This window comes from Rousettus aegyptiacus, unplaced genomic scaffold (assembly GCF_014176215.1).
Source record: "Rousettus aegyptiacus isolate mRouAeg1 unplaced genomic scaffold, mRouAeg1.p scaffold_m13_p_15, whole genome shotgun sequence".
In the NCBI taxonomy this organism is placed as follows: Eukaryota; Metazoa; Chordata; class Mammalia; order Chiroptera; family Pteropodidae; genus Rousettus; species Rousettus aegyptiacus.
This window is the reverse complement of record NW_023416290.1, coordinates 36,846,676-36,874,641: the sequence shown is the minus strand read 5'-3', so window position 1 is coordinate 36,874,641 and position 27,966 is coordinate 36,846,676. Positions and strand designations below refer to the sequence as shown.

The 27,966-nt window shown below is 42.2% G+C and overlaps 1 protein-coding gene across 5 annotated transcripts in view; it reads left to right on the top strand.

The window, feature by feature from the left end:
* Positions 1-27,966, top strand: part of DPYS (dihydropyrimidinase) — a 77,695-nt gene that overhangs the window by 48,421 nt on the left and 1,308 nt on the right. For 3 of the 5 annotated variants that reach the window (XM_036232967.1, XM_016147457.2, XM_016147460.2), the window contains exons 8-9: positions 17,582-17,789; positions 27,368-27,498. In XM_036232967.1, the coding sequence (XP_036088860.1) occupies positions 17,582-17,789; positions 27,368-27,484 (325 nt within the window). In that variant the 3' untranslated portion in view covers positions 27,485-27,498. Of the gene's footprint in view, positions 1-1,206; positions 9,332-9,875; positions 9,970-11,293; positions 13,719-17,581; positions 17,790-27,367; positions 27,499-27,966 lie in introns of those variants that run through there. The other 2 variants (XM_016147458.2, XM_016147461.2) reach the window with 2 other exon arrangements.

Here is a 27,966-nt window from a genome sequence, read left to right as displayed (position 1 = left end):
CTTCCTGTCCCCTGAGGTGACACAGCAAATAGTCACCTTCAGACCTGGGTCTGCATCTATTTTGTTTTCTCACTGCATACCCAGTCTTGAAGGATGTTGAGGGTATTGGCACTCATTCAAGACACATGCACACAGGCTTATAACTCTTCCCTATTAATCAGGGCCTCTGGTGATAGCCTCATATTTTGCACAGACACACGTTGGCCCTTGATTTCTTGATTCTATCACATATAGACAGATTAAAGAATATACACATACATATAGGTTCACGTGGACGGATGAGCTGGAGGTGCCGAGTGAGCTGCCTGTGAGTTCAAGGTCAGAGCTTCCTTGCTGTGCTGCAGGGCAGCAGATTGCATTCTCTGTCCTTGGTGACAAGTGTGTACTTGGCCGGCTTGTGGCATGAGTCCCTGCAAATCTGCCAGCGCTCCTGGACACACTGCCTGGCACATTCTGCTGGCAGGGGGATTCTTTGGACACCATAGGGCAGTCGATATTTCTTCTAAAAGATTTCATGTGCCTGCAGAACACCTACTCAGCGCTCTCCCAGAAGGGCGGCCTGTGCAGGCTGAGAGGGCTTGGGAAGGAGAGTCAGGCTCCATGAGGTTCATTTTGCAGCTGCAGTTGGAGTCACATTAAACTTATTGCCTAATTTCCTTTGTCTAAGTTGATTTCTCTTTGGCTAGGAGGCAAATGGATCAATATTGTTTTTTATGCTGAGATTATGTTGCCTGAAGGAAATTTTCCATTGATTCACGGTGTTTGCCTTCAGTCCTGTAACGGGATGCTGTAACAGGATGTGTGCTGTGTAGGGGGTGAGGGGCCTCCCCAGGTGTGCGCGTGAACCCTAACATCTGTGCAGAGCCCACCGCAGGTGCACTTCTGCAGCGGGTTGAGCAGGCTGCCCGTCTCAGGGCAGAGCTGGGCATCCGTGCTGAGGCTCTTTGCAGGTTTTTCTCTCCAGACATTGACAACTTTGTTTCATTTTTTTTTCCTTTCCTATGAAGCCCTTTTCTCTTTATCTTTCTCTGCATTTGGAATGCCTTCTGCCTCCCCAGAATTTCTTAAAGTTGCTTTCTTTACATTTGTGTTCTAATATTTTCGTCTGTCTTCTCCCTCATCCCCCACACACTGTGATTCTTCCCTTTTCTTATCACAGGGGCGAGAAACGTCCATAATTTTCTTCCTGTTCTATTTTCCTACTAGGCATTTAAGGAAAGCTAAGATTCTGGAGGCAGAATAATGAGAAGACAATTTGCCCACAAGAAAAAAAAAATGGAGCATTCATTTGTGCAGAAGGGTTGCTGAATTCCTCACATGGTAGGGGAAAAGAGTATTACTCAGTTATCTATAAAAACATTTATTGCATGCTCACTCTGTATAAGAAATACACAAGAAATAGCATTGCTGAATGCTGTAGGGGACATAAATAAAAGGTGTAACACCTGCTATCAAGGAGACTGCATTCTGGTTGGATAGACAAAATACAAACATGGAAAAGGAAAACTCTTCAACACATCTGTACAAGAGGTGGGGAGGGTCTCATGTGCTTGACTGCTTGACCAATAAGTGGTCCAGATCATTGTCCTAAATCAAGGCCATCAAACTCCACAGAAGACTTGCTTGGGTTTGGGAAAGGTCTTTGAGCAAACTCAATCCTTGGGGATGGCCCTGGGTAAGTAGAAAGGGGGCAGTAAAGCTACTCAACTGAAGAAGTTAGGAGTAAATGGGGGGAAATGGAGAAGATTCATTCAAGGGGCAATCAAGAGACTGGAAAGGCAAAGAGATCAGGATGGCTGGTGGTTGGAGATAAGATGAGTCTTGGCCAGACTGCTGAGAGCTTTGAGTGTTAGTTTAAGCATAGATTTTCTGTTAGGCAGCATTAACTAATGACTGTGTTTGACTGAGGGTTTAAATTGATCTAAATCTGTACTTCCCAATCTTCACATGGGACAAGTAGAAAATGATCTTATTTGTAGAGCACATGGCAGTAAAGAGAAGGAGATTTGGAGACTTGGAGGAGAATGCAGCATAAACAACTTGTCCTGGTTTGCCCATAACTCCTCCAGTTTAGCAGCAAAAGTCCCATGTCCAGACAAATCCTTCAATCTAAACCTGCACCAAGACTGCTTCGTCACCTGTGAGGATGATTTTGGTCAAAGGAAACTAGCCTGCAGGCTTTTCCTACACCTGGACACCCTGGGGTCTGAGAGTTTGGATCTTGCATCTGGGCTCATCAGTTGGGAAACTGGTTGAATAATAGTAGTTTAGGGTGATGTGTGTGCAGGATGGATTGGAGTCAGGGAGAATGGTCAGGAGGCTATTGGTGGAGTCTGGCTTGAAGGGATAAGGACTCAGGCAAGATAATGATGGCATTGGGGAGAGAAAAAGAATTGATTTAAGAGATGTTATTTTCTCCTGGAAAGAAAAATCTTCCTTGACAACTGAGTGTAAGATTGGAAATGGAGTGAGGGAGCAGAGTCAGAAGTGACTTTAAAACAACTGCAGTTTTGTTTTTTTATGACCCAAGCATTCATTGAGTGCCAACTGGGTGCGATACATTGTACGCAAAGTTGAGTGAGAAATGTCTTCTCCTAAAGTAACTTTGGATCTAATTGGACAGAGAAACACTCCAAATAATTAAAATAGCTGTAATATAAAGGTGAAAGATCAGGGTGTGTGGTCCAGTGGTTAAGGAGCATGGGATTTAGAGCAGAACTGGGCCACTGGATTCGAATCCCAGTTGTACTCATACGTGACCTTGGGCAAGTTGCTGACCTCTCCAAGGCTCAGTTTCCTCTGAGTAAAATATAGATACACTATTAATAGTACTGACCTCTGAGGGTTATTGGAAGGAGATAATGCCTTCAACATGGTGCATGGCATGTAATACAATTTTAAGGAATATTAATGTCAGTATTATTATCACATATAAAACAATTAGACACTAGAGATTTACAAACTTGCAAGTATCAAAGGCACCAAGGAAATAGTATCAAAGGAAATGAACTTATAATGTGGAATCCTAGAGAAAAAAAGCTTAGATAAATCAACAAGTCCCAGAATTCCAGTCATAGTTTCACATCTGTTTATACACATCCTCTTCTGAACATTTAGTCTGTAATTGGTGGGTCAATGGGACACAGTCGTAACTACAATTTCAGTCTAAGGTCCCTCAGACATTACATTGCACAGGACTGTTAAAACATGTTTGGACGTCTGACATCACGTGACAGTAGTTTCCAGGGAAGGCTCTCTATATAATTTCTTTGTGTTAGGTCTTTAATCTAGGTTTTATAGTAATGGGTAACTTCTACGGTTTTCAGTTTTTAATTTTTCCTGAATTATTTTAATTCCAAGTTTCTGATTATTTCCATTGGATGGATGCTAAAAGAGGAATTTCTGTATCAAAGGGCATGCATATTAAAGGTTTCTCAGCAACCACCTCATGATTTCTTACCAGCTCTGGGCACAATCTTATTTCTTTCCTTTGATTTTTGTTACTTTTGCAGGTAAAAATTGTTAGCTTTCAACTACAAATTGCATTTATTTGAGCATGAAGAAAGTTGAATACTTTTTCATGTTTATTAGTCAGTTTTTTTTTTATAAAGAAATATCTTTTCATGCCTTTTGTTCATTTTTCTTTTGGTAACATGGTATTATTTGTCTCTTCATTTAAATGGTCTGTTATATTTCTTGCAAACTCTCCAAGTTTCTTTTGAAGAAAAAAATGTTATACTTACATGAAACCGTTTTTGCATAAACTATAAAGGATTATATCTATACGTGTTATTATTGTTGAAACATTGACTTAGTTCACATGTTAGAATCATGTTATATAATAAAGATGTCCTTGAAAATTCAAAAATAGGTATGAGTGGAGTGTGAGCTTCATTCGAGCAGGAATTTTTATTTGTTTTATTCACTGCTGCATCCTCAGTATCTAGAACAATATATGGACGAACATATAATACATCCATAGATGGGCAGTGTTCCACCAAGATAACTTCTTCATTTTATTTTCTTTTTTGCCTCAAGCCAGAAGTGAATAGAGTTGTAAATAGCTGTCAAGCCAGAGCTGTGAGAAGATGGTCTTAAAATCCTGAACTCGGGAAATTCGTTTTTCAGAACCTAACTTTCTTTTCAGAAATATTGTAAACCTAATTACTGATGCTGCCTCATTTATTTAAGTGATAAACCGGAGACCAGGAAGGATTTAACGACACAAGCATGGTTTTCAGCAATATGATAAAACACACAAGTTGTTTCATTTTTACCATACCGGCATTTTTAACTCCTGAGTATATGGCAAATCTCCCGGTCTTCCTGTGCCCCATTTGCTGTTTCCTGGGCACCTATAGGAATAAATTGTACACAAGGCCTAAAAGAAAACACGACAATGTGCCTTAAAACTGATTCATTTTCTTTGGTTGCCTATTTTTGGGGAAAGATTTTGCATAGACATTCATGCTAATGAGTATATTCTCCTGTGTAGACCTCAATTCAGCTGCCCACGGGTGCCTGGTATCATCTTCTTTTCTAAAGTTTTTCTGTTCTGTTTTTATCCCTAATTATCCTACCTTGCATTTTGTTTTGTTTTTAAGGTGCTTTAGTATTTCTGGAAGAAGTTGATGTAAAATTTCATATAAATGTGCATTTTACCCCAGGCCTGTGTTCTGAATGGATCACTCACAGCGGGAGGCAATGTATAGTGGTTAATCACTTAGTATTTGAGTCACATAGACTCTTAGTTATGATCTTAGGCTAGTTACTCAGCTTCCCTGAGCCTCAGTTTCTTTATCTAAAATATCAATAAAATAGGTATTTTTAAAAACTCGGCTTCTATAAGGTGGTGAGGAGGATTAAATAAAAATAATTCTGAAACGATTTTAACATAGAGCTTGACATACAAACATGCAGTAAATGGAAGCTGCAACTGAGTATTATTATTTACCGTCATCACGTTCATCGTAAAACTTGGCCATGACTTTCAGTCCCTCAGGTGCTATTAATAAATGTAAGAAAAGCAAGTGATAATGTTGAAGGTGAATGCTTCTGGGTAGCAAAAGATGAGGAAAAAGAGATCCCAGCAAGTAACTATCCCAGAAGTAACCCATTCAGGATATATCAGTCAGGGTTCAAACAGAGAAGTAGAACCACAGGGAGATAGATGTAGATGTAGATGTAGACACTCACATGCACATACATATACATACGTTTATGTGCATATATATATACGAATGTACACATATGTGTATGTGCATATACATGTGCATATGTGTATATAGACACGCATAGATACACACATAGATATACACATGTATACACACACGATTGGACCTTACACAGGTGTAGGAGCTGGTTAAGCAGTGTCTGCATGGCTTGCTCTCTTTGTGTCTGATGCTGGAGCTTGAAGTCCAGCAGGCAGGTCTTCAGAAAGAGACGATGAGGGTAGAGAGGGTAAGGACAAGGTGGAAGCACGAGCATGAGCCCGAGCCCCGCAGAGATGGAGTGGAACCCGTGCCAGTGCTCGTTGCCTCCGCCCTTGGTGGTGTGGCGCAGGCGTCCGTCCTTGGGGCTTTGGGTCTTTGGGTAGGGGGCGGAACACACACAGCTGGCCCAGGAGTCACAGCAGCTGAAGGAGGATCCAGGGGAAGGCGGGGCAGGTCCAGTCAGGTGGCTCCTCGCACCAGGAAGTGAGCCTGCAGATAATCTGAGCTGCCAATTGGTGGCTGCTTCACTTCTGCCCTCTGCCCCTCAAAGCATTGATGCCATTACCAAATGCGAGGATCTGTTTTAAGGATGAAGACACTGAGGTTCAGAGTTAAGTCATTTGCCCGAAATCCCACAGCTGGAAAGGGCAGAGCTGGGAATCAGAGCAGGCCCAGTTGACTCCAGTATGTAATCTCTTAAACCTGCAAAGTTATAGCCTCCCCAAAGGGCAGGAAGGACAGAGGGGCACCTGCAGCACAGAGGTTAAGATTTGGTCTTCGGAGCCAGAACTCCTGGGTTCATAGTCTGGCCTCTCCACTTACTGACCGTATAACCTGGGACAAGTTACCTAACCTTGGTTTGCTTCAATTTCCTCATCCGTCAACTGCGCATGATTATAATACCCATATCAGAGGCTGCTATGTAGAGTCAGGGTGTTAAGATATGTGAATTCTTTGTAACAGCGCCCAGAGCTTTAAGTGCTCTGTGAACATAGGCAGGCATCACCCCAGTTTGCTCAAGTCATCAGGTTTCTGCTTGTCTGCAATAGCAGATCACGGGTCAGGCCCTCCTGGGTGTCACTCCCTCTCCCTGCCTCAATTATAGATGAGTCTGCCGCGGGGCAAGCTTAGTGGTATAGCTGAGTCGGTTTCCCCAGCTGCATCTTCCTTGGGTTTTGAGCCTCCTGCCTGCTCCAGGTGATCAGGGGTGATGTTGCAGTGACTTACGTTACCCCGGCACCTGGCTCTGCGACTGGACAGTACAGTACTTCCTCGAAGCAGGTGCCTTTTGGGTCTGGTCAAATTGGAGCTCAACAGCTTTATTACTAAATGAGGCTCAAAACACTCTATTTTAGGAGGGTTGATAAAATGCCGGAGTGCAGCACAGCTGAAATAGATGAGTATCTTTCACTGAATTCTTGCCCAGATGGAAAGCAGATAATTACTATGAAAATAGCAAGTGTTCTGGTAACCTTTTTAATGAGTGAAGAACAATGTAGGGCTTTCATCCTTCAAAGAAAGGGGGTAGTCACTGATGGCTGGGGTGTGCTGGAAGGAGAATGGAGTTGGGGGTCAGCCTGCTTGTGTGTTATTTCTGACTCTGCCATTTACCTGCTAGGCAACTCGGGCGAGTTACTCAGTCCCTCTCAGTCTCCTATCCTCATCTGTTAAACGGAGATAATAATATGGGTTGTTGAAAAATTAAGTGAGGCAATGCCACCCACCTGGAGTACTGCAGATGCTAAATGGACAGGGACCATGCCTGGAACTTGCTGGGATGGTCACCGGTGTCTCTCTGCCTTATAACTTTTTGGTTACCCTGCTCATCCTCATTTGTGCCCTTTTTCTTATTTCCTTGTTTTTCTTTACCCCTCCACTTCTTCTATTTTTCTCTCCTGGCCTTTCATTTTTTTCTCTGTGGCTCTCTCCATTGTCAAGGTTTTAGGTCTTCCAATCCTGTCGAGAGCCTCGTGTTTTTCCACCATTGCGTTTAGAGAAGGAATCAGCAAGCTTGTTTTGTAAAGGGCCAGATAATAAATATTTGGGGCTTTACAGGCCATAGGGTTTCTGTTGCTACTCTTCAACTCTGCCATTGTAGTACGAAAACAGCCATGGATAATACACAAATTAATAAACATGGTTGTAGTTCCAATGAAACTTATTTATAAAAGCAGGCCGTGGGCCAGATTTAACCTGCGAGCCATTGGTTTCCAAAACATGATTTAGAGTTTTGGAGATTATAGACTCCTCTCATTGAACACCCACGGTCAGCTCCGCGAATCTCCTGGATCTCCGGTTCCCACCATGACGCTGAGGAGCTTTTGGTGCCTCCACGGCTCTTGGCCCGTATTTTTCCTCAGCACGGTCTTTAGACAGTGAATCGAGACGTGATTGGGAAAAGGTTACTTCGTTATTCACAATGGGATACCATTCGAGTCTAGAAGATTAAAAAAATTTTTTCATTTAGACACTTGGATCATAAATGGTTCCGTCCATTCAAAACTGACTAATGGTATTTGAGCAGTCAGCATTAGGTAAAATTTGTTAGCCATGGCAGAAATATACAAGCATGTTGCTGGTACTGTGCACTGTACATAGTTATCAGCTGATTCTCAGCCCATCTCCGAAACAGCTTGTAGACCCTGCACTGTGGTTAAAACACACTGCTTTTCATTAAAGGGAAAAGCCTTTTTACTTCACAGACCCAAGTTCAAGATCTAGCTATGCCATGCGATAGCTATATCCTAGGCAATTTAACCTCTCTGAGCCTCAGTTTTCTGGTCATTAAAATAGGGATAATAATAATATTGATATCATGGGCTTACTGTGAAAACTAAATGAGATAATGCTTTTAATGCCTATTACCGAGCAAAGCAGCCCTAAGTGTCTGTTATGGTTTTGTATAAGAAAATGTTTTTGACAGTTTGGGGAGTTTCTGAAAGCCCTTTCAATTGTGACTTGGGAGTAGGATCATGCGACGTTAGGCTTGCCTCATCACCTCCTCAGGATGCAGTGGCCAGGCCTTCATTTTTAGGACTCAGGAGCTAGACATTCTCTCTGACCTTTGACTGGTGCCACAGACCATCTTCATAGATGTCACACAATTCTTGAGCAGTCTGCATTCGTGGCTCTCCTACCTGGCCATAGACGTGGCTTCTCTCTTTCACTAACATACCTCACTCCCTGGTTGTCAAGAAGTTATTTTCCAGTGTCAAACTACATTTCATCTGCCAGCATTTGTGCTTACTACCTCTTTTTATTCCCTTCAGGAGAGATGGATGGAAAATAGGTCATCTTCTCTTCAAAAAAAAAAGAGTAAAGTTAAAAGTCCCCCAGACGTTTCTGTAACCCAGCCTTCGCTTTTTAGTCTCTTTAGTTGAGAACCCTATGTCGTCCCTTCATATTCCAGTCATTTCTTCTTCTTAAAATATGACATTAGAACTGAACATAATAATAAGGACCTAGCCTACTGTGAACTTTCAGGAAGGCTATCGAGTGAATTTTACCCAGTGTATTTCTGTGTAGAAAACTGACATCTTTTTCTGCTCAAGCTGCACCCATAGTCAGTCTGTCAAACAATGTCATCTCTCCAAAGATCGGGCAGCTCCCGGGAAGGGTAACAATATAATTACGAGACCAAGCCCACACACTACCCCAGACGGTGATTTCTAGCTCTTACCAATATGTCAGGCCAACAGCTCGCTTTCTAAAAGCCAATAATCATAACTCCCTGTGAGCAGTTCCCAGTTTAATATTCATAGGACATGTACCCTACCTAGTGTCATACTAGCTTCTGCTGGTTCACATTCAGTTCCTCTTTCTTCAGGACACTAAATTATTTTCAGTTCCTCACTTTCCAAAAAACTAGTATATAGAACATGCAATATTTATATTAAGTAGTAATTCAGAAATTTGCCAATAACTTAGTTTTGGATAAACAAATATGTATATAAAATGCCACCTATATGTTTAGTGCTGTGGGAGGAATAGGGGGTGATGAATTTGGTCCCTACTTCCAAGGTCAACTTTTCAATGTCTAAATCTAGTTTATCTAACCACGCTCTACACTACCTACATGACACAGCTTCAAGGACAAAAAAAAAAAAAAAAAAAAAAAACCAGGGTTACCTGATCAGTTTCTTTAAGTCAATGTTTGGGCAGCATTTTTGTGAAACTGCATTAAATGTCTTGTCATCACTGAGCACCAACAGAGTTCCCAAGTTATTGTCCAATTTAGATTTAATAATGTGGCTGAAGGAATTCCCATTTTCTCTTCTGTGGGAGGTGGGTATAGTAGTCTGAACAGAGGGTGGAAGATTGATGGGTGCAGTCAGTAGCAACTTTGCTTAATAATGACAATGCACTTGAAGTAGCACCATTTAGCATTTCCAGAGATGTGGCTGCTTTGCTCCCCATTTATATAACTTGTCACGTCCAAGAAATGACAAGAGAGGTAGTTCGAAATAGTTGGAACACATGTCAAAAAAAATATCTTCTATCGTGGTTACGCTGAAAAAGACCAATTTCAGCTTAAGGAGTTTTTAATAACATCCTAAAGCCCTGGCTGCTAAACAGAAACCGGACTAAGAAACATTGAGAAGGACGGAACAAGCTGTCTTGCCTGCATTTTCTGGTGAATGAAGAATACTTTCCCTGGTGCAGGCTTTCCTGGCAGCTTCCCAGAGAGCCTCCCAGGGGTGATGTCTACAGTGGCGGCTCCCCTGAGCCACGTGAACTTACCAGCTCTGAAACACGCGTAAGTTACTAATTCCTTGGTGTCTCATCTATCATATGGCAATAAACAACCCCAGAGGGTTGTTGGGAAAGTTTAGATTATTGTTTTGTGTTGACAGTGCAAGGTGTCCTATAACAATGGAAAGAGGTGTTATGTTGTTAACGATGCCCCTAATAGCCCTGGCGTGATCCTATTATTATTATTATTATTATTAGGTTTTCATGACAACCTGGTATGAATCTATCTGTGCCGTGGACAAAATGGCTGAGTTGGAGAAAGTATTCAAAAAGCCCACCTAAACACGTCATTTCCCCGGGGTCAGGAAGACCCACGTCCTCTGAGTTCTTCCCCTCCACGGTGCTCTCCGAGCACCCGCGGGTGACGCCTCCGGCTCCCCCAGGCTTCGCTGCAGGGATTTTTCCCATCTCTTAAGAGCGCATGCGCGGCTCTTTGGTAGGCAGCTGTTTGCGAGGAACAGAATGATTTTCTGCAGCTGTGATGTGCGTGGTATCAAACGTATTGACTAAGTCGTAACACAGTTGCGTGTTTTCCAAGGGGCTTCCCGCCGGCGTGAGTGCGGACGTGTTTGTGACCGGATGGGTCAGGCAGCCTGACACCTCTCCTCAGCGAGACGCGTGGCCACACACAAAGCGAGCTGGACAAGGAGTACCGTCTCCCTTGGGCACAGTGGCCACTGAGACCACCCTTCCTGTGAATTTGCTAATGAAGGGTCAGTGGTCCTGAGCTCCAGCCTCACTCAGCCGATGGGAAGGCTTTACTCATTCCTACCCCTCCTGTCACCACCAGGGCAGGCCAACAGCCTGGCATCCAATCGGTAATTAGAGAGAAGGTGTTTCTCATAAATGCCACTCTCCTGCTCTGACTTGAGTGTCGTTAAATTTTAAAAATGTTTGATAATGAACATCACAGCTCTTGGGTGTTGCTTACAGATGGGATCGGAAAAGGGCCCCACATTTACACCTGTTCTGCGGACAGATTGGGTTGAAAGTAACTTTTAGGTTCTTTCTGAATCACAGACCTTTCAAACTTGCCTCAAAGATATCCATGGGCTCTTCATTAAGGGAGTTAGTACTCTCCAAATGAGGAGGTCCTTATCAGTCAGGGTCGTTCACGGGCAGAACACAGTAACCCACGTGCTCTCGCTTAAGCCCAACCACACTCAGTGGGAGGCCATGAGAAGGTCACAGATGGAAGGAACAGGCAGTGCTCTGGGCTTTGGAGGGGCAGTGACCAGCATAGCTCTGGGCATCCCGCAGCAGGCGGTGGTCTGTGTTCAGGGATGCATCCTTCAATCACTTTTAATTTTGTTGTCACTCTGCCGAAGATTCAGAGTCTTGGAAAACAACGCAACTGACCGTCTCTCGGCTAGGGAGGAGGAGGGCGCCATGTCTAACGGTCTTGCCTGATTATCTCCAATGGGAAGAGAAGTTTCTTAAAGAAAAATTGGGGTGCCGACACCAGAGGAGGGAGGATTGAACGCCAAGGGACAAAACTACAGTGCTTGCTACCCTGCTAATATACAACTGCAAAGATCCATGACACCTGCTCCAATTTACCTCACTGAGTGGCTGAACCTTACATTGATGATGGGTTTGTCTGTTGATGGAAACTTCCCTTTAGTCAGAGCCTGGGCCTGTGTGTTCTTTCTGCCTTCCAAAATAGTCTTCCAGCATTCAGCACTACCTACTTATCAGATGACATGAGGCCGACCAGCTCCGCAGAGTTGGTTACATGAGTCTGACTTTGGCCTTCACACCTGGACCTGTGCTGAATCAGAGGGAGCCCCTCTGAGCAACTTACGAAAACATGGGGGGTGTTCTGTTATAAAGCTCCAAAAAGAGTGAGTGTGCACTTGTGTGCTATATGACAATGACCCTAATCAAAAGATGGTGCTTAACACTCATCTCTGTCCTGGGCCAACACTTGGAGGACAGTTGAGCTCAGCCTTCACACTTAAGGCAGACCTCAAATTTATACGTTTGAGATTATCACAAAGGAGATTTTTCAAAAAGTTCCAAATGTACTGCAAGTATTGAAAGAAAAAGATGTATCAGGCAGGGTTGTTAGCTGAAACCAAGTAAAATCCATTGTAGGTAGTTAAAAGGGGCGGTGGTTCAGAGAATCTCCAGGAGGGCCAGAGGGCCAGGCTGAGAAGCTGCACACCCAGAGAGCAGTGCCTCAGGCCAAAAACAGGGCCCCAGAGAGCCCCAGGCTGCCCTGGCACAGCTGCCGCGGGTCGCTTCACTGAGGCTGGGCTTGGACCCTACTGCTAGACGTCTGTCATGGCTGGGCCTAGAAGCAGGACTTATTCGTCTCCACTTTCACCCACAGGGGTTCCTGGGGGGCACCTGCTTCCTGAGTCACCAGCTTGCCATGCAGAGTGTGCTGCTAGGGCATCCTTTGGAGAAAACCAGGTCACAGAGGAGCCTGGGAAGGCCCGTCCATGGCTTCTGCCTTGGAACAGAAGGCCTCTGCCTGGGAGGAAGTGCGTTCAAAGAAACAACAGGTGTTCTTACAAAGGCAACTGTGTGACTTTGAACTTTTGTTCATTCTTTTAATGGACCACATCAGCCATACTGCATTATTAATGAATAGATTTTAACATATTTTATATTTGTATAAATCTTTTGATAATGTCACATTCTATTCTTTTTTAAAACAATTAAAGGTTGTAAATGTACCACAACTTTTTTTAACCTTCTTATAGTATGGTTACAAATATGTTGGTATTCTCAAAACGTGAAAGTGACTCTGACCGCTCTGGGTTCATTTGGTATCAAACTCTGTGGACAAGCTCTTACACAGCTCCGTTTTAGCATTATCATCTGGGACATGAGGTAATAATACTTAGCTGCATACTTATTAGTATTAACAATCTTGGTATTGCTAAGTATTGCTAGGTATCGACGAACTAATGTTTCCTATAATAAGATGCAGCTAAGAATGATAATTACAACAATTTTACTTCAGTTCTTTAGTTAGTACTAATGAACTTGTACAGCTTGCCAGAAGTGTTAAGTACACAACAGAAATTTGCAATTGGATGTTTACAGCTCGTTTAATTCAGTGTTCTATTTCTAAAACACAGTCATTTCCCAGGGGACAGTGGAGGCAAGAAATAAAACCGATAGGAAAATTGTGCGATTCTATTTCCGTTCATTGTATAAATATTTATTAAGCACCTACTGTGTTCCGGGGATAAAACAACATGGTCTCTTTTTTTTTTATAGCTGGGTTTCGTTTATTCTAAAATGTAAAACAAACATACAGTATATGGTTCTTTCATTATTAATTTGTTGAAGACTATATAATATATTGAACTAAAATTGATTTCTTGTAATGTATCCCCATTTGTTTTAGTTTTACTATGTGCAGCATCAGAAAACAAATACAACTCTTCTCAAAAAATAGATGTTCAAATGTCTGGGGGTGATTCTTTTTCTCCAGCTCAGCAAATACCTACATAACTACCAGGGTTCCTCTTGCGAGAGGCACTCCCATTGTCCCACTGCTTACATGGTTTCTTCTTTAAAGTGTGTGTCAAATAGGAAAAGGAGGACTTATCTAGAAACTGTTAGGACACCTTCAGCTCATGCTAATCTACCGAGGAACAATGGTCGGTTATGCCCTGGGTCATCAGGGTCAGCTTCTAGGTAGCAGGGTTGTTTTTTTTTTTCTTTTCATTTTCCAAGGTGTGTTGAGATGTAACTGACATGGGACTGAGATTTTGGAATGGAATCTTAGGGAAGGGAGGGAGAGGGGCATTTGGGGTAAAGCAGAAATGTGAAAGCTCTCGAAGTTAGACATTTGCAGCTCGGGCTGGAAGGGAGAAGCTGAGGGAGGGATGACACCCTGTCCCATGCCTTTGAATGTGAAAGTGGCAGCACTTTTTTTTTTTTTTTTTTTTTGCTGCTAGTGATAATGGCTAGAATTTACATTTTGTGTTAATTTGACCTCATTTACATAATGCCTATTAGAAAGACTAGCTTGGATGTTGCTTAATTGCCCTCTTTCTCTTGCTAACCTGAAGGCTGAGGAAGTCCAGGTAATGATGACCTTTATCTGGCTGTGGAAGAGAAATTTGATTTGATATTTTGCTGTCACAAACCTTTTGCTTTCATATATATATATATATTTTAATATGTGCTTTTTCCTAGCCCCAAAACACTTTACTTTGTGCATTTCCTTTTGTATTTTTCCACATACATGTGTTTTCTTGATAGATATAGTGTACGTACTTTCTATAACTTTTTTCTTTTAATATTATGTAATTTCTTTTTTTTTCTTTCCTAGTGTATTCTTAGTACTAGTTATTCATAGATGCCTAATATTTCATTGAATAGTCATTGGAAAATTGTTATGCTTCAGTTTTTGAATAGTTTAGGCAATATTGTAATGACAGCCTTTGCGTATAGATCTTTTTTTCTTCTGTTAGATTATTTTCCTAAGAACATCAGTAACTCTTACCTTCCCACTAGGAAAGATAGTTTTATGACTTAGGGTTTTCATTTTTTTTTTTTTGTGCCTCTTATTCTTTTATGTTAATAACCATTTCAGCAGGAATTTTTATGCATTCGACTTTCTCTAGATAGCAGCATTACTAATGTGTCAGTCCAGACATGTGTATGTAACATTCTACGATGCAAGCCCAAGCATCCCTGCCATCGATTGGTGTTACTGTACTAGATGGGAAAGCAGCAGCCCAGGCTATGGAAACACCATCACAGAGAGACTGCGATGGTCATAAAAAGCTGCTTTAATCTGAAGGTCTGAAGTTCCTCTATATTATTTCCTAGGTTTTCTTTGAGTTTGTATCTTTCATCATCAACTCATAGCTCATCATAACTCACTCTTTACTTAGTAATCCTTTAGATACTGTATTCATTTTCTTACTTCAGTAACATTACCTACTACTATTCGATTACTACCCTTCCTTCTTAGTGCTGGAAATTATCGCTGCTGTGTTTGTATCGTACCTACCGCCTATTCATCTTTTAAACTTTATGTCAGTAAGTTGGTTCCTAAGGCCACTGAAACCTCCAGCCATGTGACCCAGTGATTCCATTCCTGGGTATTAATACCAGAGAGGTGTTCGAACAAAACATGCACATAAATGCTTGCAGCAGCTCTATTCATAATCATCAAAAACTGAAAACAACCCATATATTCTTCATTAGGTAAATGGATACTCTGTGCCAAATTGACACAATGGAATACTACTCAGCAGTGAAAAAGGAACAAACTGTTGATACACACAATAACTTGGGTAAACCTCAAAATAATTATTCCCAATTTAAAAAGTCAGTTTCAGAATGTTATATAACTTATGATTCCATTTACATGACATTCAGGAAAAGAGAAAGCTATAGTGATATAAAACAGATTAATGGTTTCCAGGGGTTATGTGTGTAACTACAAAGGGATAGTATGTTAATTTAATTCAAAAAATAATGTTAATTTAAAAAATATAAAAAATCCCAGTCTTATCAAACTATGTAGTTATATCTTTGACAAGTTTCTTAACCTATCTGAATATAGAAAATACTCTCTGCCTTGAAGAGGTATTATGAAGATGAAATAAGATATCATAAAGTATCTACCTGGCACACACAGGAACCTTCTTTTTTTCTTTTCCATGGTGAAAAAGGTAGATCCTTTTTTATTATTTCTATCATCTTTTTTTTTTTCTTTTTTGTGCAGTTATTTGGCTCTCCAGGAACAGATTGGAGCCATTTAGGGTTTCAAGGAGGAAGGTGACTTTTGCTTTAAAAAGATCATTTGAGCAGCCTTGTGGAGAGTGGTGAGGAGTGTGGGAGGGTAAGAATGGTAACAAATTTGCCAGTAAGAGGTACTGTGGTCATCCAGATGAGAGATGGTGGTGGTGTAGAGTAATGGAGAGGGAGAGAAGCGGACAGGTTTGAGATGTATTTTTTTTGCGGTAAAACCAACAGACTTAATGATGGTTTATTGGGTGAGAAAAAGTAGATAGTGATGTTATTTACTGAAATGAGAAACTTAAGGGAGAAGCCAACTTGAGTTGCATTGGGGGTGGGGGGAGTTGTGGTAGGCATTGAAAATCAAGAATTCTATTTGGACCCGTTAGGAGTGGAAAACAAGTAGGTAGTTGGGCATGAGATTCTGGAGCTGAGGACCAGGCCAGCATTGTCACATTCGTTTCTAGGACTGCAGCACACAAAAACTGTCAGTCTCCCAGTCCCACCCTTCCGTATGAGGTTTGCAGGAGCGTTTTTCTGCTCTTCCTTTGACCCAGCCACGGGGTTTTTAGTGAAGTACTTCTCTTTAATCCATTCCTAAAAAGACTTGTAGAAATTTCGATTATGCTCATATTATTTACTGCTGCCAGATTCCCATCTCCCCAACCCCCACCCCACATTTTCTGTTTGATGAGATTTAGGGAAAGGAGACATCCAGTATTTCCAAACATCCAGCCTGGAAGTCATCGATCATATCGTGTATGATTGAAAGTGCAATAGCGCCCCCTTATCTGAGGGGGATGCATTCCAAGACCCCCAGTGGAAGCCCGAAACCACAGGCAGTACTGAACCTTACAGATACTGTTTTCCCTAAAAATACATACCTTTTCACTTAAGGGATGCCAGCATTACTACTCTTGCGCTTTGGGGCCATTATTAAGTAAAAGAAGGGTTACCTGAACAATAGCACTACGATACCATGACGGTCGATCTGATTCCTGAGATGGATACTAGGTGACTTATGGGCAGGTGGCGTATACAGTGTGAGATGCTGGACATGGGGATGATCGGCATCCTGGGCGGGACAAAGTGGATGACGTGAGATTTCATCACACCGTTCAGAATGGCACACGATTTAAAATTTATAAATTGTTTATTTCTGGAACTTTTCACTTAATATTTTTGACTGTAGTTGATTGTGGGAACTGCAACCACAGAAAGCAAAACCGCAGATAAGGGGAGGCTATTAATAAATTACTGAGAGCGCCAATGAATATGCAAATGTGTGACATACACTATACTTAGAGATTATACTCTAACCTCTTTTATTTTTATTACCTCAAATTTCAAGTTTCGTCACAGACAAGAGAGTGAAATTCAAGATATAATTTTCCTTGATAACTCCCAAATTCAATTTGATAACTATAAATTAGCAGTTGCTCCTGCGAAGGAAGCATCAGGAATGGTATTTGGGGAATGGTATTGAGGACGCCTCAGAGGCATCTGTGAAAAGTTAAAATTCTATAGAGCCGGGTATGGGGTCAGCGTGTTCATCAGACTCATCTGTGTTGGAAATGTTTTATAATTAATATTTTGTTCTTTAAACACATAAGTAAAAATTAATTCAAAATTTAAACATGAGAGACAGTGCCCTCTCTCCACCCACTCCATCCTCATTAATCACCATAAAGAATGATCTATTGGGTTTTTCTCTCAGAAAATGTAATTACTTTGTAATGAAATGTTAATGCTATGTTCTATTCTTAAAGTTACTTGTTCCAATGATAAAGCTATGTCTTAATGGAGTTGCTAAATTTTCTCCTAAGTCACTCTTTTAATATTTTATACTTGTCCGATGAGCTGGTCATGATCTGGAGCTTCTTTGTTTTTACCAACAGGACTATTTCAGCAAAAACTCATCATCAGGCTGTGAACTTCAACATCTTCGAAGGCATGGTTTGCCACGGGGTGCCCGTGGCAACTATTTCCAGAGGTAAAGTGGTATATGAAGCTGGAGTTTTCAGTGTCACAGCAGGAGATGGGAAGTATGTTCCCCGCAAACCCTTTGCTGAATACATTTACAAACGGGTCAAGCAGCGAGACCAGGTGAGTTGTGCCTAAGTGACTGTTACCACGGGTTGGGCTGTCACCCACTCCTGGATGTTGCCGGTGTTGTTGTCACATACACTCAATTGAACACATTCCTGGGATGTCGGGATTGATATGAGAGTTTCGAGACAAATACCAGTTTTCAAAGAAAGAATCCTTATTAGATGGTTGCACTTCCCCTTGTCAATTGGTTTTCCTGATGGACCAAGTCAGGTTTTCCCAGGCGAATTTAGGACCTCTGGAAGCTTTTGGCAATTGGGTTAGTCAAGGTCCTCCATGAAGCAGACACCCAGGTGGATGAAGTGGTGACATTTTTATTAGGGAAAACATCTGTGAGAGAGAATGGAAGGGAGCCAGGAAAGTCTGGAAGAGCCCTCTGACTGCAAGTCTAACCCTGGTAACGGAGAGAAGGAGAGAAAAGGGGGCAGAGTGTCCTAAACTGTCATACAGTCTAAGACGAGTTGAGCAAGGCCTTCAGGCAGCAATTGAGCCAAGTCTCTGGTCATCGGCTTGGAATAGCTGTGGGAGGCATGGCCCCCATTCAAAATGGGGATGGAGTTCAGAGCTTAGCAATGACCCTTTGAAAAATTATGCTCCATGTAGTATAATGTCTGAGGATGCATTCTAATGACCACCAATGGTGGCGTTTTGGGGTCCAGTAGACCTAAATATGAATCTACCCCACCTTTCTATTTACGAGCTGTGTGGCCAAGAGCATGTGTCTCTCTCATGCTTGGGCTCAGTGGCCTTGTCTAGAAAATGACTATGTTTCTTCCTTAACAAATTGTAAAACTCAATGAAATTTTAAAATGCAAGGCACACAGTAGAAGGTCAATAAATGTTAGTTCTGTTTCTTTGTTTTCCTCTTTTGATGACCAAATTTGTACTAAGATTTCCTAAAGTTTTTGTTTGTCATAACTCTGTTATTATAAAAGAGATATTTGTTCTTAATGCATTGTGGGTTTCCTTGTAGTTCACACAGTGGTTTAAACAGTTTTAAAATTTTACTTCGCCAAATACATTAACATGTCAGAAAATTTCAGATAAAAACCATTTGAATTGCTTTATTTGGGGCAGAAGAGGAAACTTGCGCCCTCAATCCTGCATGGCGACAAGCAGCCAGAACTGGGTGGCCAAGCCTTGCAGAGGCTGCCTCTCTGATTTTCATTCCGCCAGCTTCGCTTATTAAGGTTTCTTACTTGGCCATTAGACACTGGAGTTTGTAACCCTTGGATTAGTTCTAAGGCTTCTCTCTCTTCTCTCCATTTTAAAATATACTTTTCTTTTCAATAGTTCCCTGGGTGGTTTGATTCATTTTATTTATTCGAGTCTTGTAGTCTAAGTCCTCTTCTGATGTCTTGTGAACATTTTAACTTGTGGATTCTCAGAGTCCAAATTTTTTGAAAACTTCCTAAAGCTTTGACTAAGTAAACAATTGTTCTAGGATGCTTTAAATTCTCAGGATGCTACAATTCTTTATACATGTATGTTAGTCAAAATGTTTAAGGTGATGGTTCATTTTGTTGGGGGTTAATCTGTAAATGCCGACACTGCCAGGTGACAGGTAGGCAGTGACTGTAAGAATCCCATGTGTTTCTAAACATTTATGCACTAGATAACAGTGATACCGTTTGCTGGATACAGGCATGGTGCTAAGGGTTCCGCCACTGTAACAACCTTGTGAGGGAAGGAAGGATTATCTTCCTCATTTTAAAAGTTAGGAAACTGACGCTTCAAGAAATCAAGAGACTTATCCAAGTCACATAGCTAGTGTATGCCACAGCCAAAACATATACTCTGGTTATCTTACTCCAAAAACTATAATTAAGCAATAAACGATACTCTAAATCATAAAGATTGAGTTAAATAAGTTCATGGGATTTATAGCACAAGTTTTGAAGAGTAATAATAGGCTCTCAAAAAATTAATCTGAATCAGTGGCATTTATTTATGGCAGCTAGTAATCCAAGGATGAACAGAAAGGGGTGAAAATTAGAAGTGGGGAGAATCAATAGGACTAGGTGATAGATACGTGGCACTTGAAGTGGATCGAAGGCGGGGCTGTTTTGGGGGGTCAGTTACGTCGTTCACCAGCAGGGATGCTAGACCAGCCGGGAACATGTGATAGGCTGTGTTTAAAAGACTGGCTTTGCCTAAGCCTTCCTCTGGTCTGGAAAATGCGGCCGCAGAGAGCACCACACGATGGGCTTTATCAGCTCTGCTTTTCAAATCATGTTATGTTTCGTGGGCAAACTTAATGTCAGCATAACTCTTTAAAGAGTTCACTATCAGTTTTGTGAGTTATCTCATTTTCTTAGTATTTTCTTTTGCTATTACCAACTTTTTAGGCATGCTAGTGCATTATTATTTTTACGGTAACAATAAGTACTAGCTGTTATCATTATTATCATACATTGTTCCAAACACTTACTATCTGCCAGGCACTTTACTAGGTAGTTTATATTTCTTATTTTAATTAATCTGCACAACAAGCCATGTGATAGATGTTATCACCCCCATTTCACAGAATAGAAAGCTGAGTGTCAGCAAAATTAAATAACTTTCCCTGGGCTAGGCAGTAAGTCAACGTAAGAGCCAGGATTGTGATAAGGCATTTCTGATTCCCACTGTCATGGGACCTCTGTAGAGCAAGAAAAAGAACATGATTGTGAAATTCAAAGCATGAGGAAATGCATATTTTAAAAAGTGTTGACGTGGAAACAGTATCAAATAAATTGAGTAAAATGAGGTTTGGGGATTGTCTGGAGACATTTCGAACATTTTTTTTCTCCATTAGACAAAGATACTTTTATAGAAGAAAAATACCACAATAAGGTTAAGAAACAAGTTGTTAGGAATTCTTGATTTTAAATTCACATGAGGTTATTAGAGCTTTGGTTTGCATTTAAAACATTCAGATTCTTTGTGGGTGAGGATAAGTATTTGAAGGCAAGCAGAGACAGATCATACCATTTCTCCTGCTCACTTGCTACCTCTCCCAAGAAGATTAATCCCTTACACTCTGGATTCCCTGGATTCCCAAAGCACAGATTGTAGACACCTCAGTGTTTGCCAGCTCCAGAGCTCTGCTGGTCTTCCGGCAAGAGTGCTGATTTCCTGAGGACAGTATCTTATATCTTGTGGTTGGTACATAGTAGGCATTTGATAAATAAATGAACTGCAAATGAAAGGAGCAGGACTATAGTTTCAGAGCTCATAGAAATTTAAATTAATTTATTCAGAAGATTTTCCCCGACTCATTTCAAGTAGTGGGGTTATCTGTGAGCTCGATTCTTGTCCATCATTTTATTACTTAATAAAACTTATCAGCATCATGCCATGCAGCTGTCGCTATTATCAGATATTGTGAGGAATTTCAAAGGAAAGAAATGACATTTTTATCCAATTTAACAGCTTGGGGGAATTGTTACTTTATTTATTTTAACATTTAAGCAGCTAATCCTTAAGGGAAAATATTTAAATCAGTAGATGAGGCATCAAAATTTATTTGATAAATATAACAATAAAATACATGTTTCAATTAAATATAAAGTCACTTAAGGAAGAGCTTAAAAGATGCAGGAAGAAAAAAAAGAAGAAACAAAAGTAACAGCAATTTAGATGTTCGAGAACATGTTTAAAAAAAAAAATCAATTTACATATTTTAATGCTTTACCAAAAAAATATAGCTCTTTAAATTCAAATGGATATTATTTCTAGAGTTTTTGTGTGTTTAGAGTTATATAATTTTCACCAAAATTTGAGAGTACAGACATTCCTTAAGTCATCCCTTTTTCTCTCTTTTTTTTTTCAGTAATAAGCAACCTAATCTATTTTAGAAAGTAAGGGTCAAATTGCATTTCATAGAGAAACAGGAATAGCTTCATGAAGTAATGCACTGTTTCAGAATATTGCTGCCAAAGCTTTTAAACTGAACTGTGTCTTTGCAATTATAAGCATAATGTGCCTTTTAGCTGGGGTAAAATTAAGTGTATGGCTGATCTGCTCCTTAAAATGGGTCTTCTCCATTTCTGAAATGACAGTTCAGTTTGTCAAAGTCTTTCTCAATATGGTAGCTCAGAGAAAATAATTTAAGACTTACCTTCAACTGCCCTATAATCTTAATTTCCTCAGATTGTTTGCTAATAATCATAAAAGATGTTACATATGTTGGAGCCAGCTCATTCTGGCTCACTTGTGAGCATCTCTTCCCAACTCCTCATTCAGCGATGTCACTTTGGCAGTTTGGCATCAGCCGTGGTGGGAATATTTACACCACAGAAGGAGGCAAGTGCTGTACGTCGGGGCTTTTGGGGTAGTAAGAAAAGGAAGACAGAGCTGGTTGTTAACATTTACCGGCCCACCAGTGTGGTGGTATCTCTATTTTATAGAGTAAGAAATTGAGATTTGGGGAGATCACATAGTCACTAAGCAGCAGCATCGGAACTCAAACTCAGGTTTTTCTCCCTCCAAAGCCAATCCCTTCACTTTGACCACTGCAGTATACTGGTCGCAAAGTTTAATCCCTTCCCAGACACATAGCCACCCGCCCCCTCCTCAGGATATCAGCTCTTCAGCCTCCCCTCCTGCAGATGGGGTTCAGTCACTCCAGACTGGCAAGCTTGCCAGAGGAGCCAGCCCTGAAATGAGAGGACCCAGCTTTGTCCCACAGTCCTCGAGAAACAGCTCACAAGGTACTTCAAGGTTTAAATAGAAACATTTGGCGGATTGTAAAACATTAGCAAAACGCATAGTTTCACTGTTATAGATCATCACCTCTGTTACTCACGTCCTAGTGATTCACTGTCTCTGGAGGGTCGGTTCAAAGGGCACCGGGTCCCTCTGAGTTCGCTGGGCAGGCGCAGGTTCCGTTCTCAGGGAGTCACTGTTCAGCTGGAGGGTTCAGTGTGCGCCAGTGTCGACTGTTTGGCATTCGGAAGGTCCGTTGTCTTTATTGATGGTTTAGTAGCTTAGCCTCCAAGGGCAGCATACTATCGGTACTGCCTTTGGGGTCCAGGGGTCTTCTCAGTTGGCCTTTCCAGTCTCAGGGAAGTCTAGCATCCCAGCGCTTCTCTCTCTTTGCAGACAGCTGAAAACTTCTTCTTTCTCCTGATCATCTAACCAAAAACCATTTTTTTCAATTACACAGGTAGAATGATGATTACAATTAATATTTATTCACAGCATTGTGTGTTGTGATACCATTCTCATCATTGTCTATTAACTCATCACAATGACAATCATCATTAAATAAATACCCAGGACAGAAATTGAGGTTTCATATATCAAAGTAAACCCCCGCCACCCTACCAGGCAAGGTGCCTTCTAGGTTTTGTATGTTACTTAGGAGAGCCTGTCACGTGGTTTTCCCCTCAAGCCACTTTGTTTGATTGTGATAGCATCAAGATAAATATCACTCTGTACTGGGAGAAGATGGCACAACCCAGACCAGCCTTCCTAAGGCGTGTTCTCAGGACACTAGCCTTTTGAGATACTCCTAAAGAAAGCCGTCAAATAATTTTAGACAATGCTACTCTCAGGCGATTTTGTTGCCCAATATCATATGAAAAGTTCTGAGAAGTTGTACAGTCAATAAATGTTCTTCCATTTCAGAGATGTTTGGTTGAGTAGTCTAGGTCCTGGGGTTACAGGCGCAAATAAAACAGCAGTCCCTGGTCTCAAAGAGCTTAAATCCTACTTCTATTTCACCTGTTGTTTGTGGTGCTTAAATTATAGTTCTGTTTGACATGCTTTTAACACATCTGTAATGAGGTCAATTAGCCACTTGGATAAAGGAGTCTGGAAATTAGGAGAGATCAATGCTAGACATAAAATTTGGGTGTTATGGCATATAGATTTTAAACCTATAGTTTAAAAATCTGAGGCCACCAAGATGATTTAGACAGAGAAGAAAGGACTCTTGAGATAGAGCAGCTCTAAGACTGTCAACCTTCAAAGGCTGAGTAAAGTAGGAGGGAAGAAACTAGCGAAGAAGCCTGAGAAAGCTGACAAGCGAGGCAGGAAGCAAACCAGAACACAAAGGAAAGGAGACAAGAAGAGAAGGTAACCCGTTTACTGTGTTCAACCCAGATCCCTCTGATGCTTCGTCCTGGCCTTTCTGTGCGTTTTACGCTGCAGAGATGTCCCGTAGGAATGAGGTACACATTTAGCCGGAGACTGGGGCTGGAGCCCCTGTTATAACTGTGCCCAACTGGGAAACCAAGGAAAGAACCCCACTTTATTTGGGCCCCAACTACTAGGATCACCTATGAGTACTGAGCGCCGGTCCCGCACTTCACACTTCAGATGGAGGTCTGTCGTTGTCACTAGAAAGAAGTAGCAAGACCGCTTTTCCTCAGAGTTGTAGGTTACATCTACTTAGGAAACAGATGTGCAGTTGAACTCCTGAACAATACGGTGACGGCTTAAGGTTGTGCAGCACGAGCGCCGTCCCCTTCCCATGTTGTCACAGTGAACAACTACCGTGCCAAGCGGGGCATGGGCAGAACAAAGGCAGACGAGAGGTGAGGCTGGAGTTCAAGAGCTTATGTAACCCATCTCTAAGGATAAAAAAAAAAAAAAAATCAAAAGGTTAAAAGAACTGAAAGGCTTGAGACCAGAACTTAAATGGTTGTTAATTTCTGTCAATTTATCTATCGAAGGGAAAGACTGTGAAGTATGGGACAGTCAAAGACCCCCCAGAGAGGACCGTTTTACTTAAGAGGTGGCTGTGGACAGGAGTAGTTAATGTCCTGTCCCGTGGCTATTCCGGCAGGAAGCCAGGCCCTGCCCACCCAGAGTCTTAGAGGCAGGTGAGGAGGGGGACTGTGTGCAGATGAGCCTTGGCCAGTCAAGTCAGAGACATCTGATGGTCAGTGTGACCAGAGTGACCAGCCGAGCGAAGGGGTTCAGAGACAACCAGGGGAGCTGAGGCCGGCCCCCCAGGAGGCAGACAGCCGAGGAGAGCGGAGGCCTGCAGACCAGACACTGGCGAAGCACAACTAAGGAGCACGGGGGAAGCTGAGTCGGCCCAGGCCAGGACAGCCCACCCACAGAGGAGAGAAAGCTCAGTGGGGGATCTCCTTCCCCTCATGGCCTTAGTGGGAATTGATCAGCGGTTTGTTGAGTATGCGCTATGGAGAAACAGAGCAGTACACCGGCCTGGCGTCTCCTGGAGGAGACAGACGAGTAAACCGTTACAGAACACAGTGGTGAGGGGGGTAGTGGACGTGGCAGGGACGACCACAGCTTCTTGGACTGATGATCACCTGGGAAGTTATAGAACATGAATTAGATATTCAGGCAAAAAAGGAGGGCGAGTATCCCCTATGGGCGAAGCCACGGCCCTGGCAGAAAGACCAGGAAGGACGCAGCTCCTCCTGCGTTGAGTCCTGTGCTTACTACTCCTGAGCCTGCAGTCGGGTTGGAGCGAGGACCCTTCGAGGCGCCGACCAGCTTCTGGAGCAAGGCCACCTCTGCACGCGGAGATGGGCCCTGGACTTGATGGCCCTGCCTAAGTCATTGGTGTTGGCCACCAATTCCCAAAGAGTACCAAGATGAGGCGAAGAAGTGACAGATGAAAACCCCTTGCAGTAAAATTTCAAAGGAACTGCTGGGGACGAAGGGGGACGAAGCGGGAGCTGATGAGGGACACACAGCGCGGAGGCAAGTGCCACAAAGACCTGCCCGCTCACATCGCTCTCTCGCGGGGGAGAACGTGGCTGTGGAAAACGCCGTTCATCGAACTGAAATGCGCCACAGGTTTTTGCTGACAGCGAATGCCGAAAGGAAGAGAGAGAAAGGCAGGACCCCTTAGAGAGTAGGCAAGGGAGGAGTTGAAGGATGGTGGAAATAAATCCTGATTTATTTAGCCAGTCCTTCATTATGCCTGTTAATTACATTTACACTCTTAAAAGTGTCCCAGTTTGGGTGATAAATTATACAGTCACCCTAGGTTTAAGTGATACATCATACAGTCTGGCTTGAAAAGGAAATCAGGAGAGGAAAGAACACAGAGACCAAAGACCTGCAAGGGAGGATACGGTCAGAGAGCAGGGTATTAAATCAGTTTACAGTTTCGGGGGTAGATCGGCGCCAGGCACCTGCGGTGCTGAGGGCTGGGGACAGAAACGGGAGGCTGGCACTTCATTTCTCAGCATCGGCGTTCCTCGAGATGATAACAGGATCCAGGGTGACGAAAAAGACTGAGCAGATAGTGAGCCCACATGGAAGTCTCGCAAAGCATCTAACCAGACACGGAGAGTGGACAGAGGCTCGGACTGGTGGGCAGAGGGCAGGGGCCCGCCCTCTGACTGAGTGATCAGTGTGCACCCAATGCTGTGCTTCGAGCTCCACAGCTATAGAGACAGTTTCTGACTTTTTCTTTGCTTTATCCCCAGTGCCTGGGGCTGTGTATGCTCAATAAATAACTATCCAATGAGTGAAGGAAGTGCTTTGTATCTAAAAATCTCATGCATCTGGGAGAAGGGTTTTATTCCCCCCATTTCATAGATGAATGAGTAGGCTCAGATGGATTTATTAGCTTGCCAGTTTCCCACACCTAATCAATGGCAAGGCTAGAATACAAATTTAGATCTTAGATCTGTCTTATTCCAAAGCTTACTTTGTCGATTGCTACAATCTATTAATTTGGGGGGTCAAAATAAGACCCATAATAATTCGTTATTATTTGTGTGTGTAATACACACACATACCTACACACATTTTTATTTAGTTCTAAAGAGCTCAGTATATGCTAAGCATTATTCTAAGTGCTTTACTTGTATTTCATCCTCTCAACATTTAATCATCACAGCCGCCCTGAAGGTAGATGCTACTGCCATTGTTAGTTCACAGCCGAGGGAACCACAGCATAGGCGGGCGGTCCGGTTCCGGAGCCCACACCCTCAGTCGCCCTGATTTGCTGCTGCTCGCTTGTCAGTGAATTTATGTGCATGTTTACAAACAGTACGGTTTTCAGTTGCTTCTCAGGAATTACTTCACTTATAAAGTCCAGATTTCAAAACTTGTCTCTCGCAGTGAATTAATTCTAGCTGGGTCCAGCCTAGTGTTCTAAAGCACAGCTGGTCACCGGAGAGGCATGGCTAGCGATGTGAGATTCTGTGGAAGGCCTGTTACACACGGCCGCAGTCGGGGGGAAAAAACCCATGAAAATTGCTAGGATCTGAAACAAAACAATGAGTCCAAGGAGAGGTATAACAAAGTACTTTGGGAATACAGATGTCTAGAATGTTTGAAAGGACAAAATGGTAATAGAACTCAGAAGGGTGTGAGGATGTGTCAGAGGCCCCAGTGAAAGCTGCCGTGGAAAGAACGATCATTAGAAAATGTTTCCTGGGCTTTTGTCTGACTCAGATTAACACCAGCAGAGTAGGGCAATATAGGTACCTGAGGTTGCCAGGAATTTCTGTGAACGGGGAAGAAGGTAGAAGGCACATGATAAATTCACAAGATTCTTTTTTTCTCTAACACTTCATTAAGGGAGCTGTACTTAGCTTTGAACTCAAGAAGTCAATAAACAAATCACAAGAGAAAAATGAAATGTTCTGTTTCAGACTTGCACACCTACCCCTGTGGAGCGTGAGCCCTATAAGGGAGAAGTCCTCACACTGAAACCAAGAGGGACAAAAGAAGACTGCACAGCTGGAACTGGGAAACAGACCCACCCCTGACCTGCATGCTGTTGGTAAGGGACAGTGGACAAAGAAAATGTTCCCGCATGACAACATATGAATATAGCATTCCTCTCTTCTTAAGCGTTTGAAGAGTCCATGGTCAAGGTCAATAACTTCAAAGTGCCATAACACTCCAGCAGAGTTTAGGCAAAGGGAGACTGATAAAAGGCCTCTTGATGCAGAATGCTTAGATAAGCCTACAGGTCCAAGACCTTGGGCCAGCTAGAGATTTGTTCTCTGTGATGCCAGGAAGCATTCAAAACATTCAACAGAGCCTCGAAGAATCAAATATGAGCAGGAAGTGGCAGGCTCGTAACGCAGAGAGACCTGTTACTGAGGGAAGCTGGCGCTACTTAAAACAGGGAGTACGATTTCATGGTCAAAATTTATAAACTGATTAAGATTTTATCCAGAAAATTAATTTTCGTATTGTAAAGGCAACAATATTCTAGAACTTAGGATGAATAAAAAAATGAATC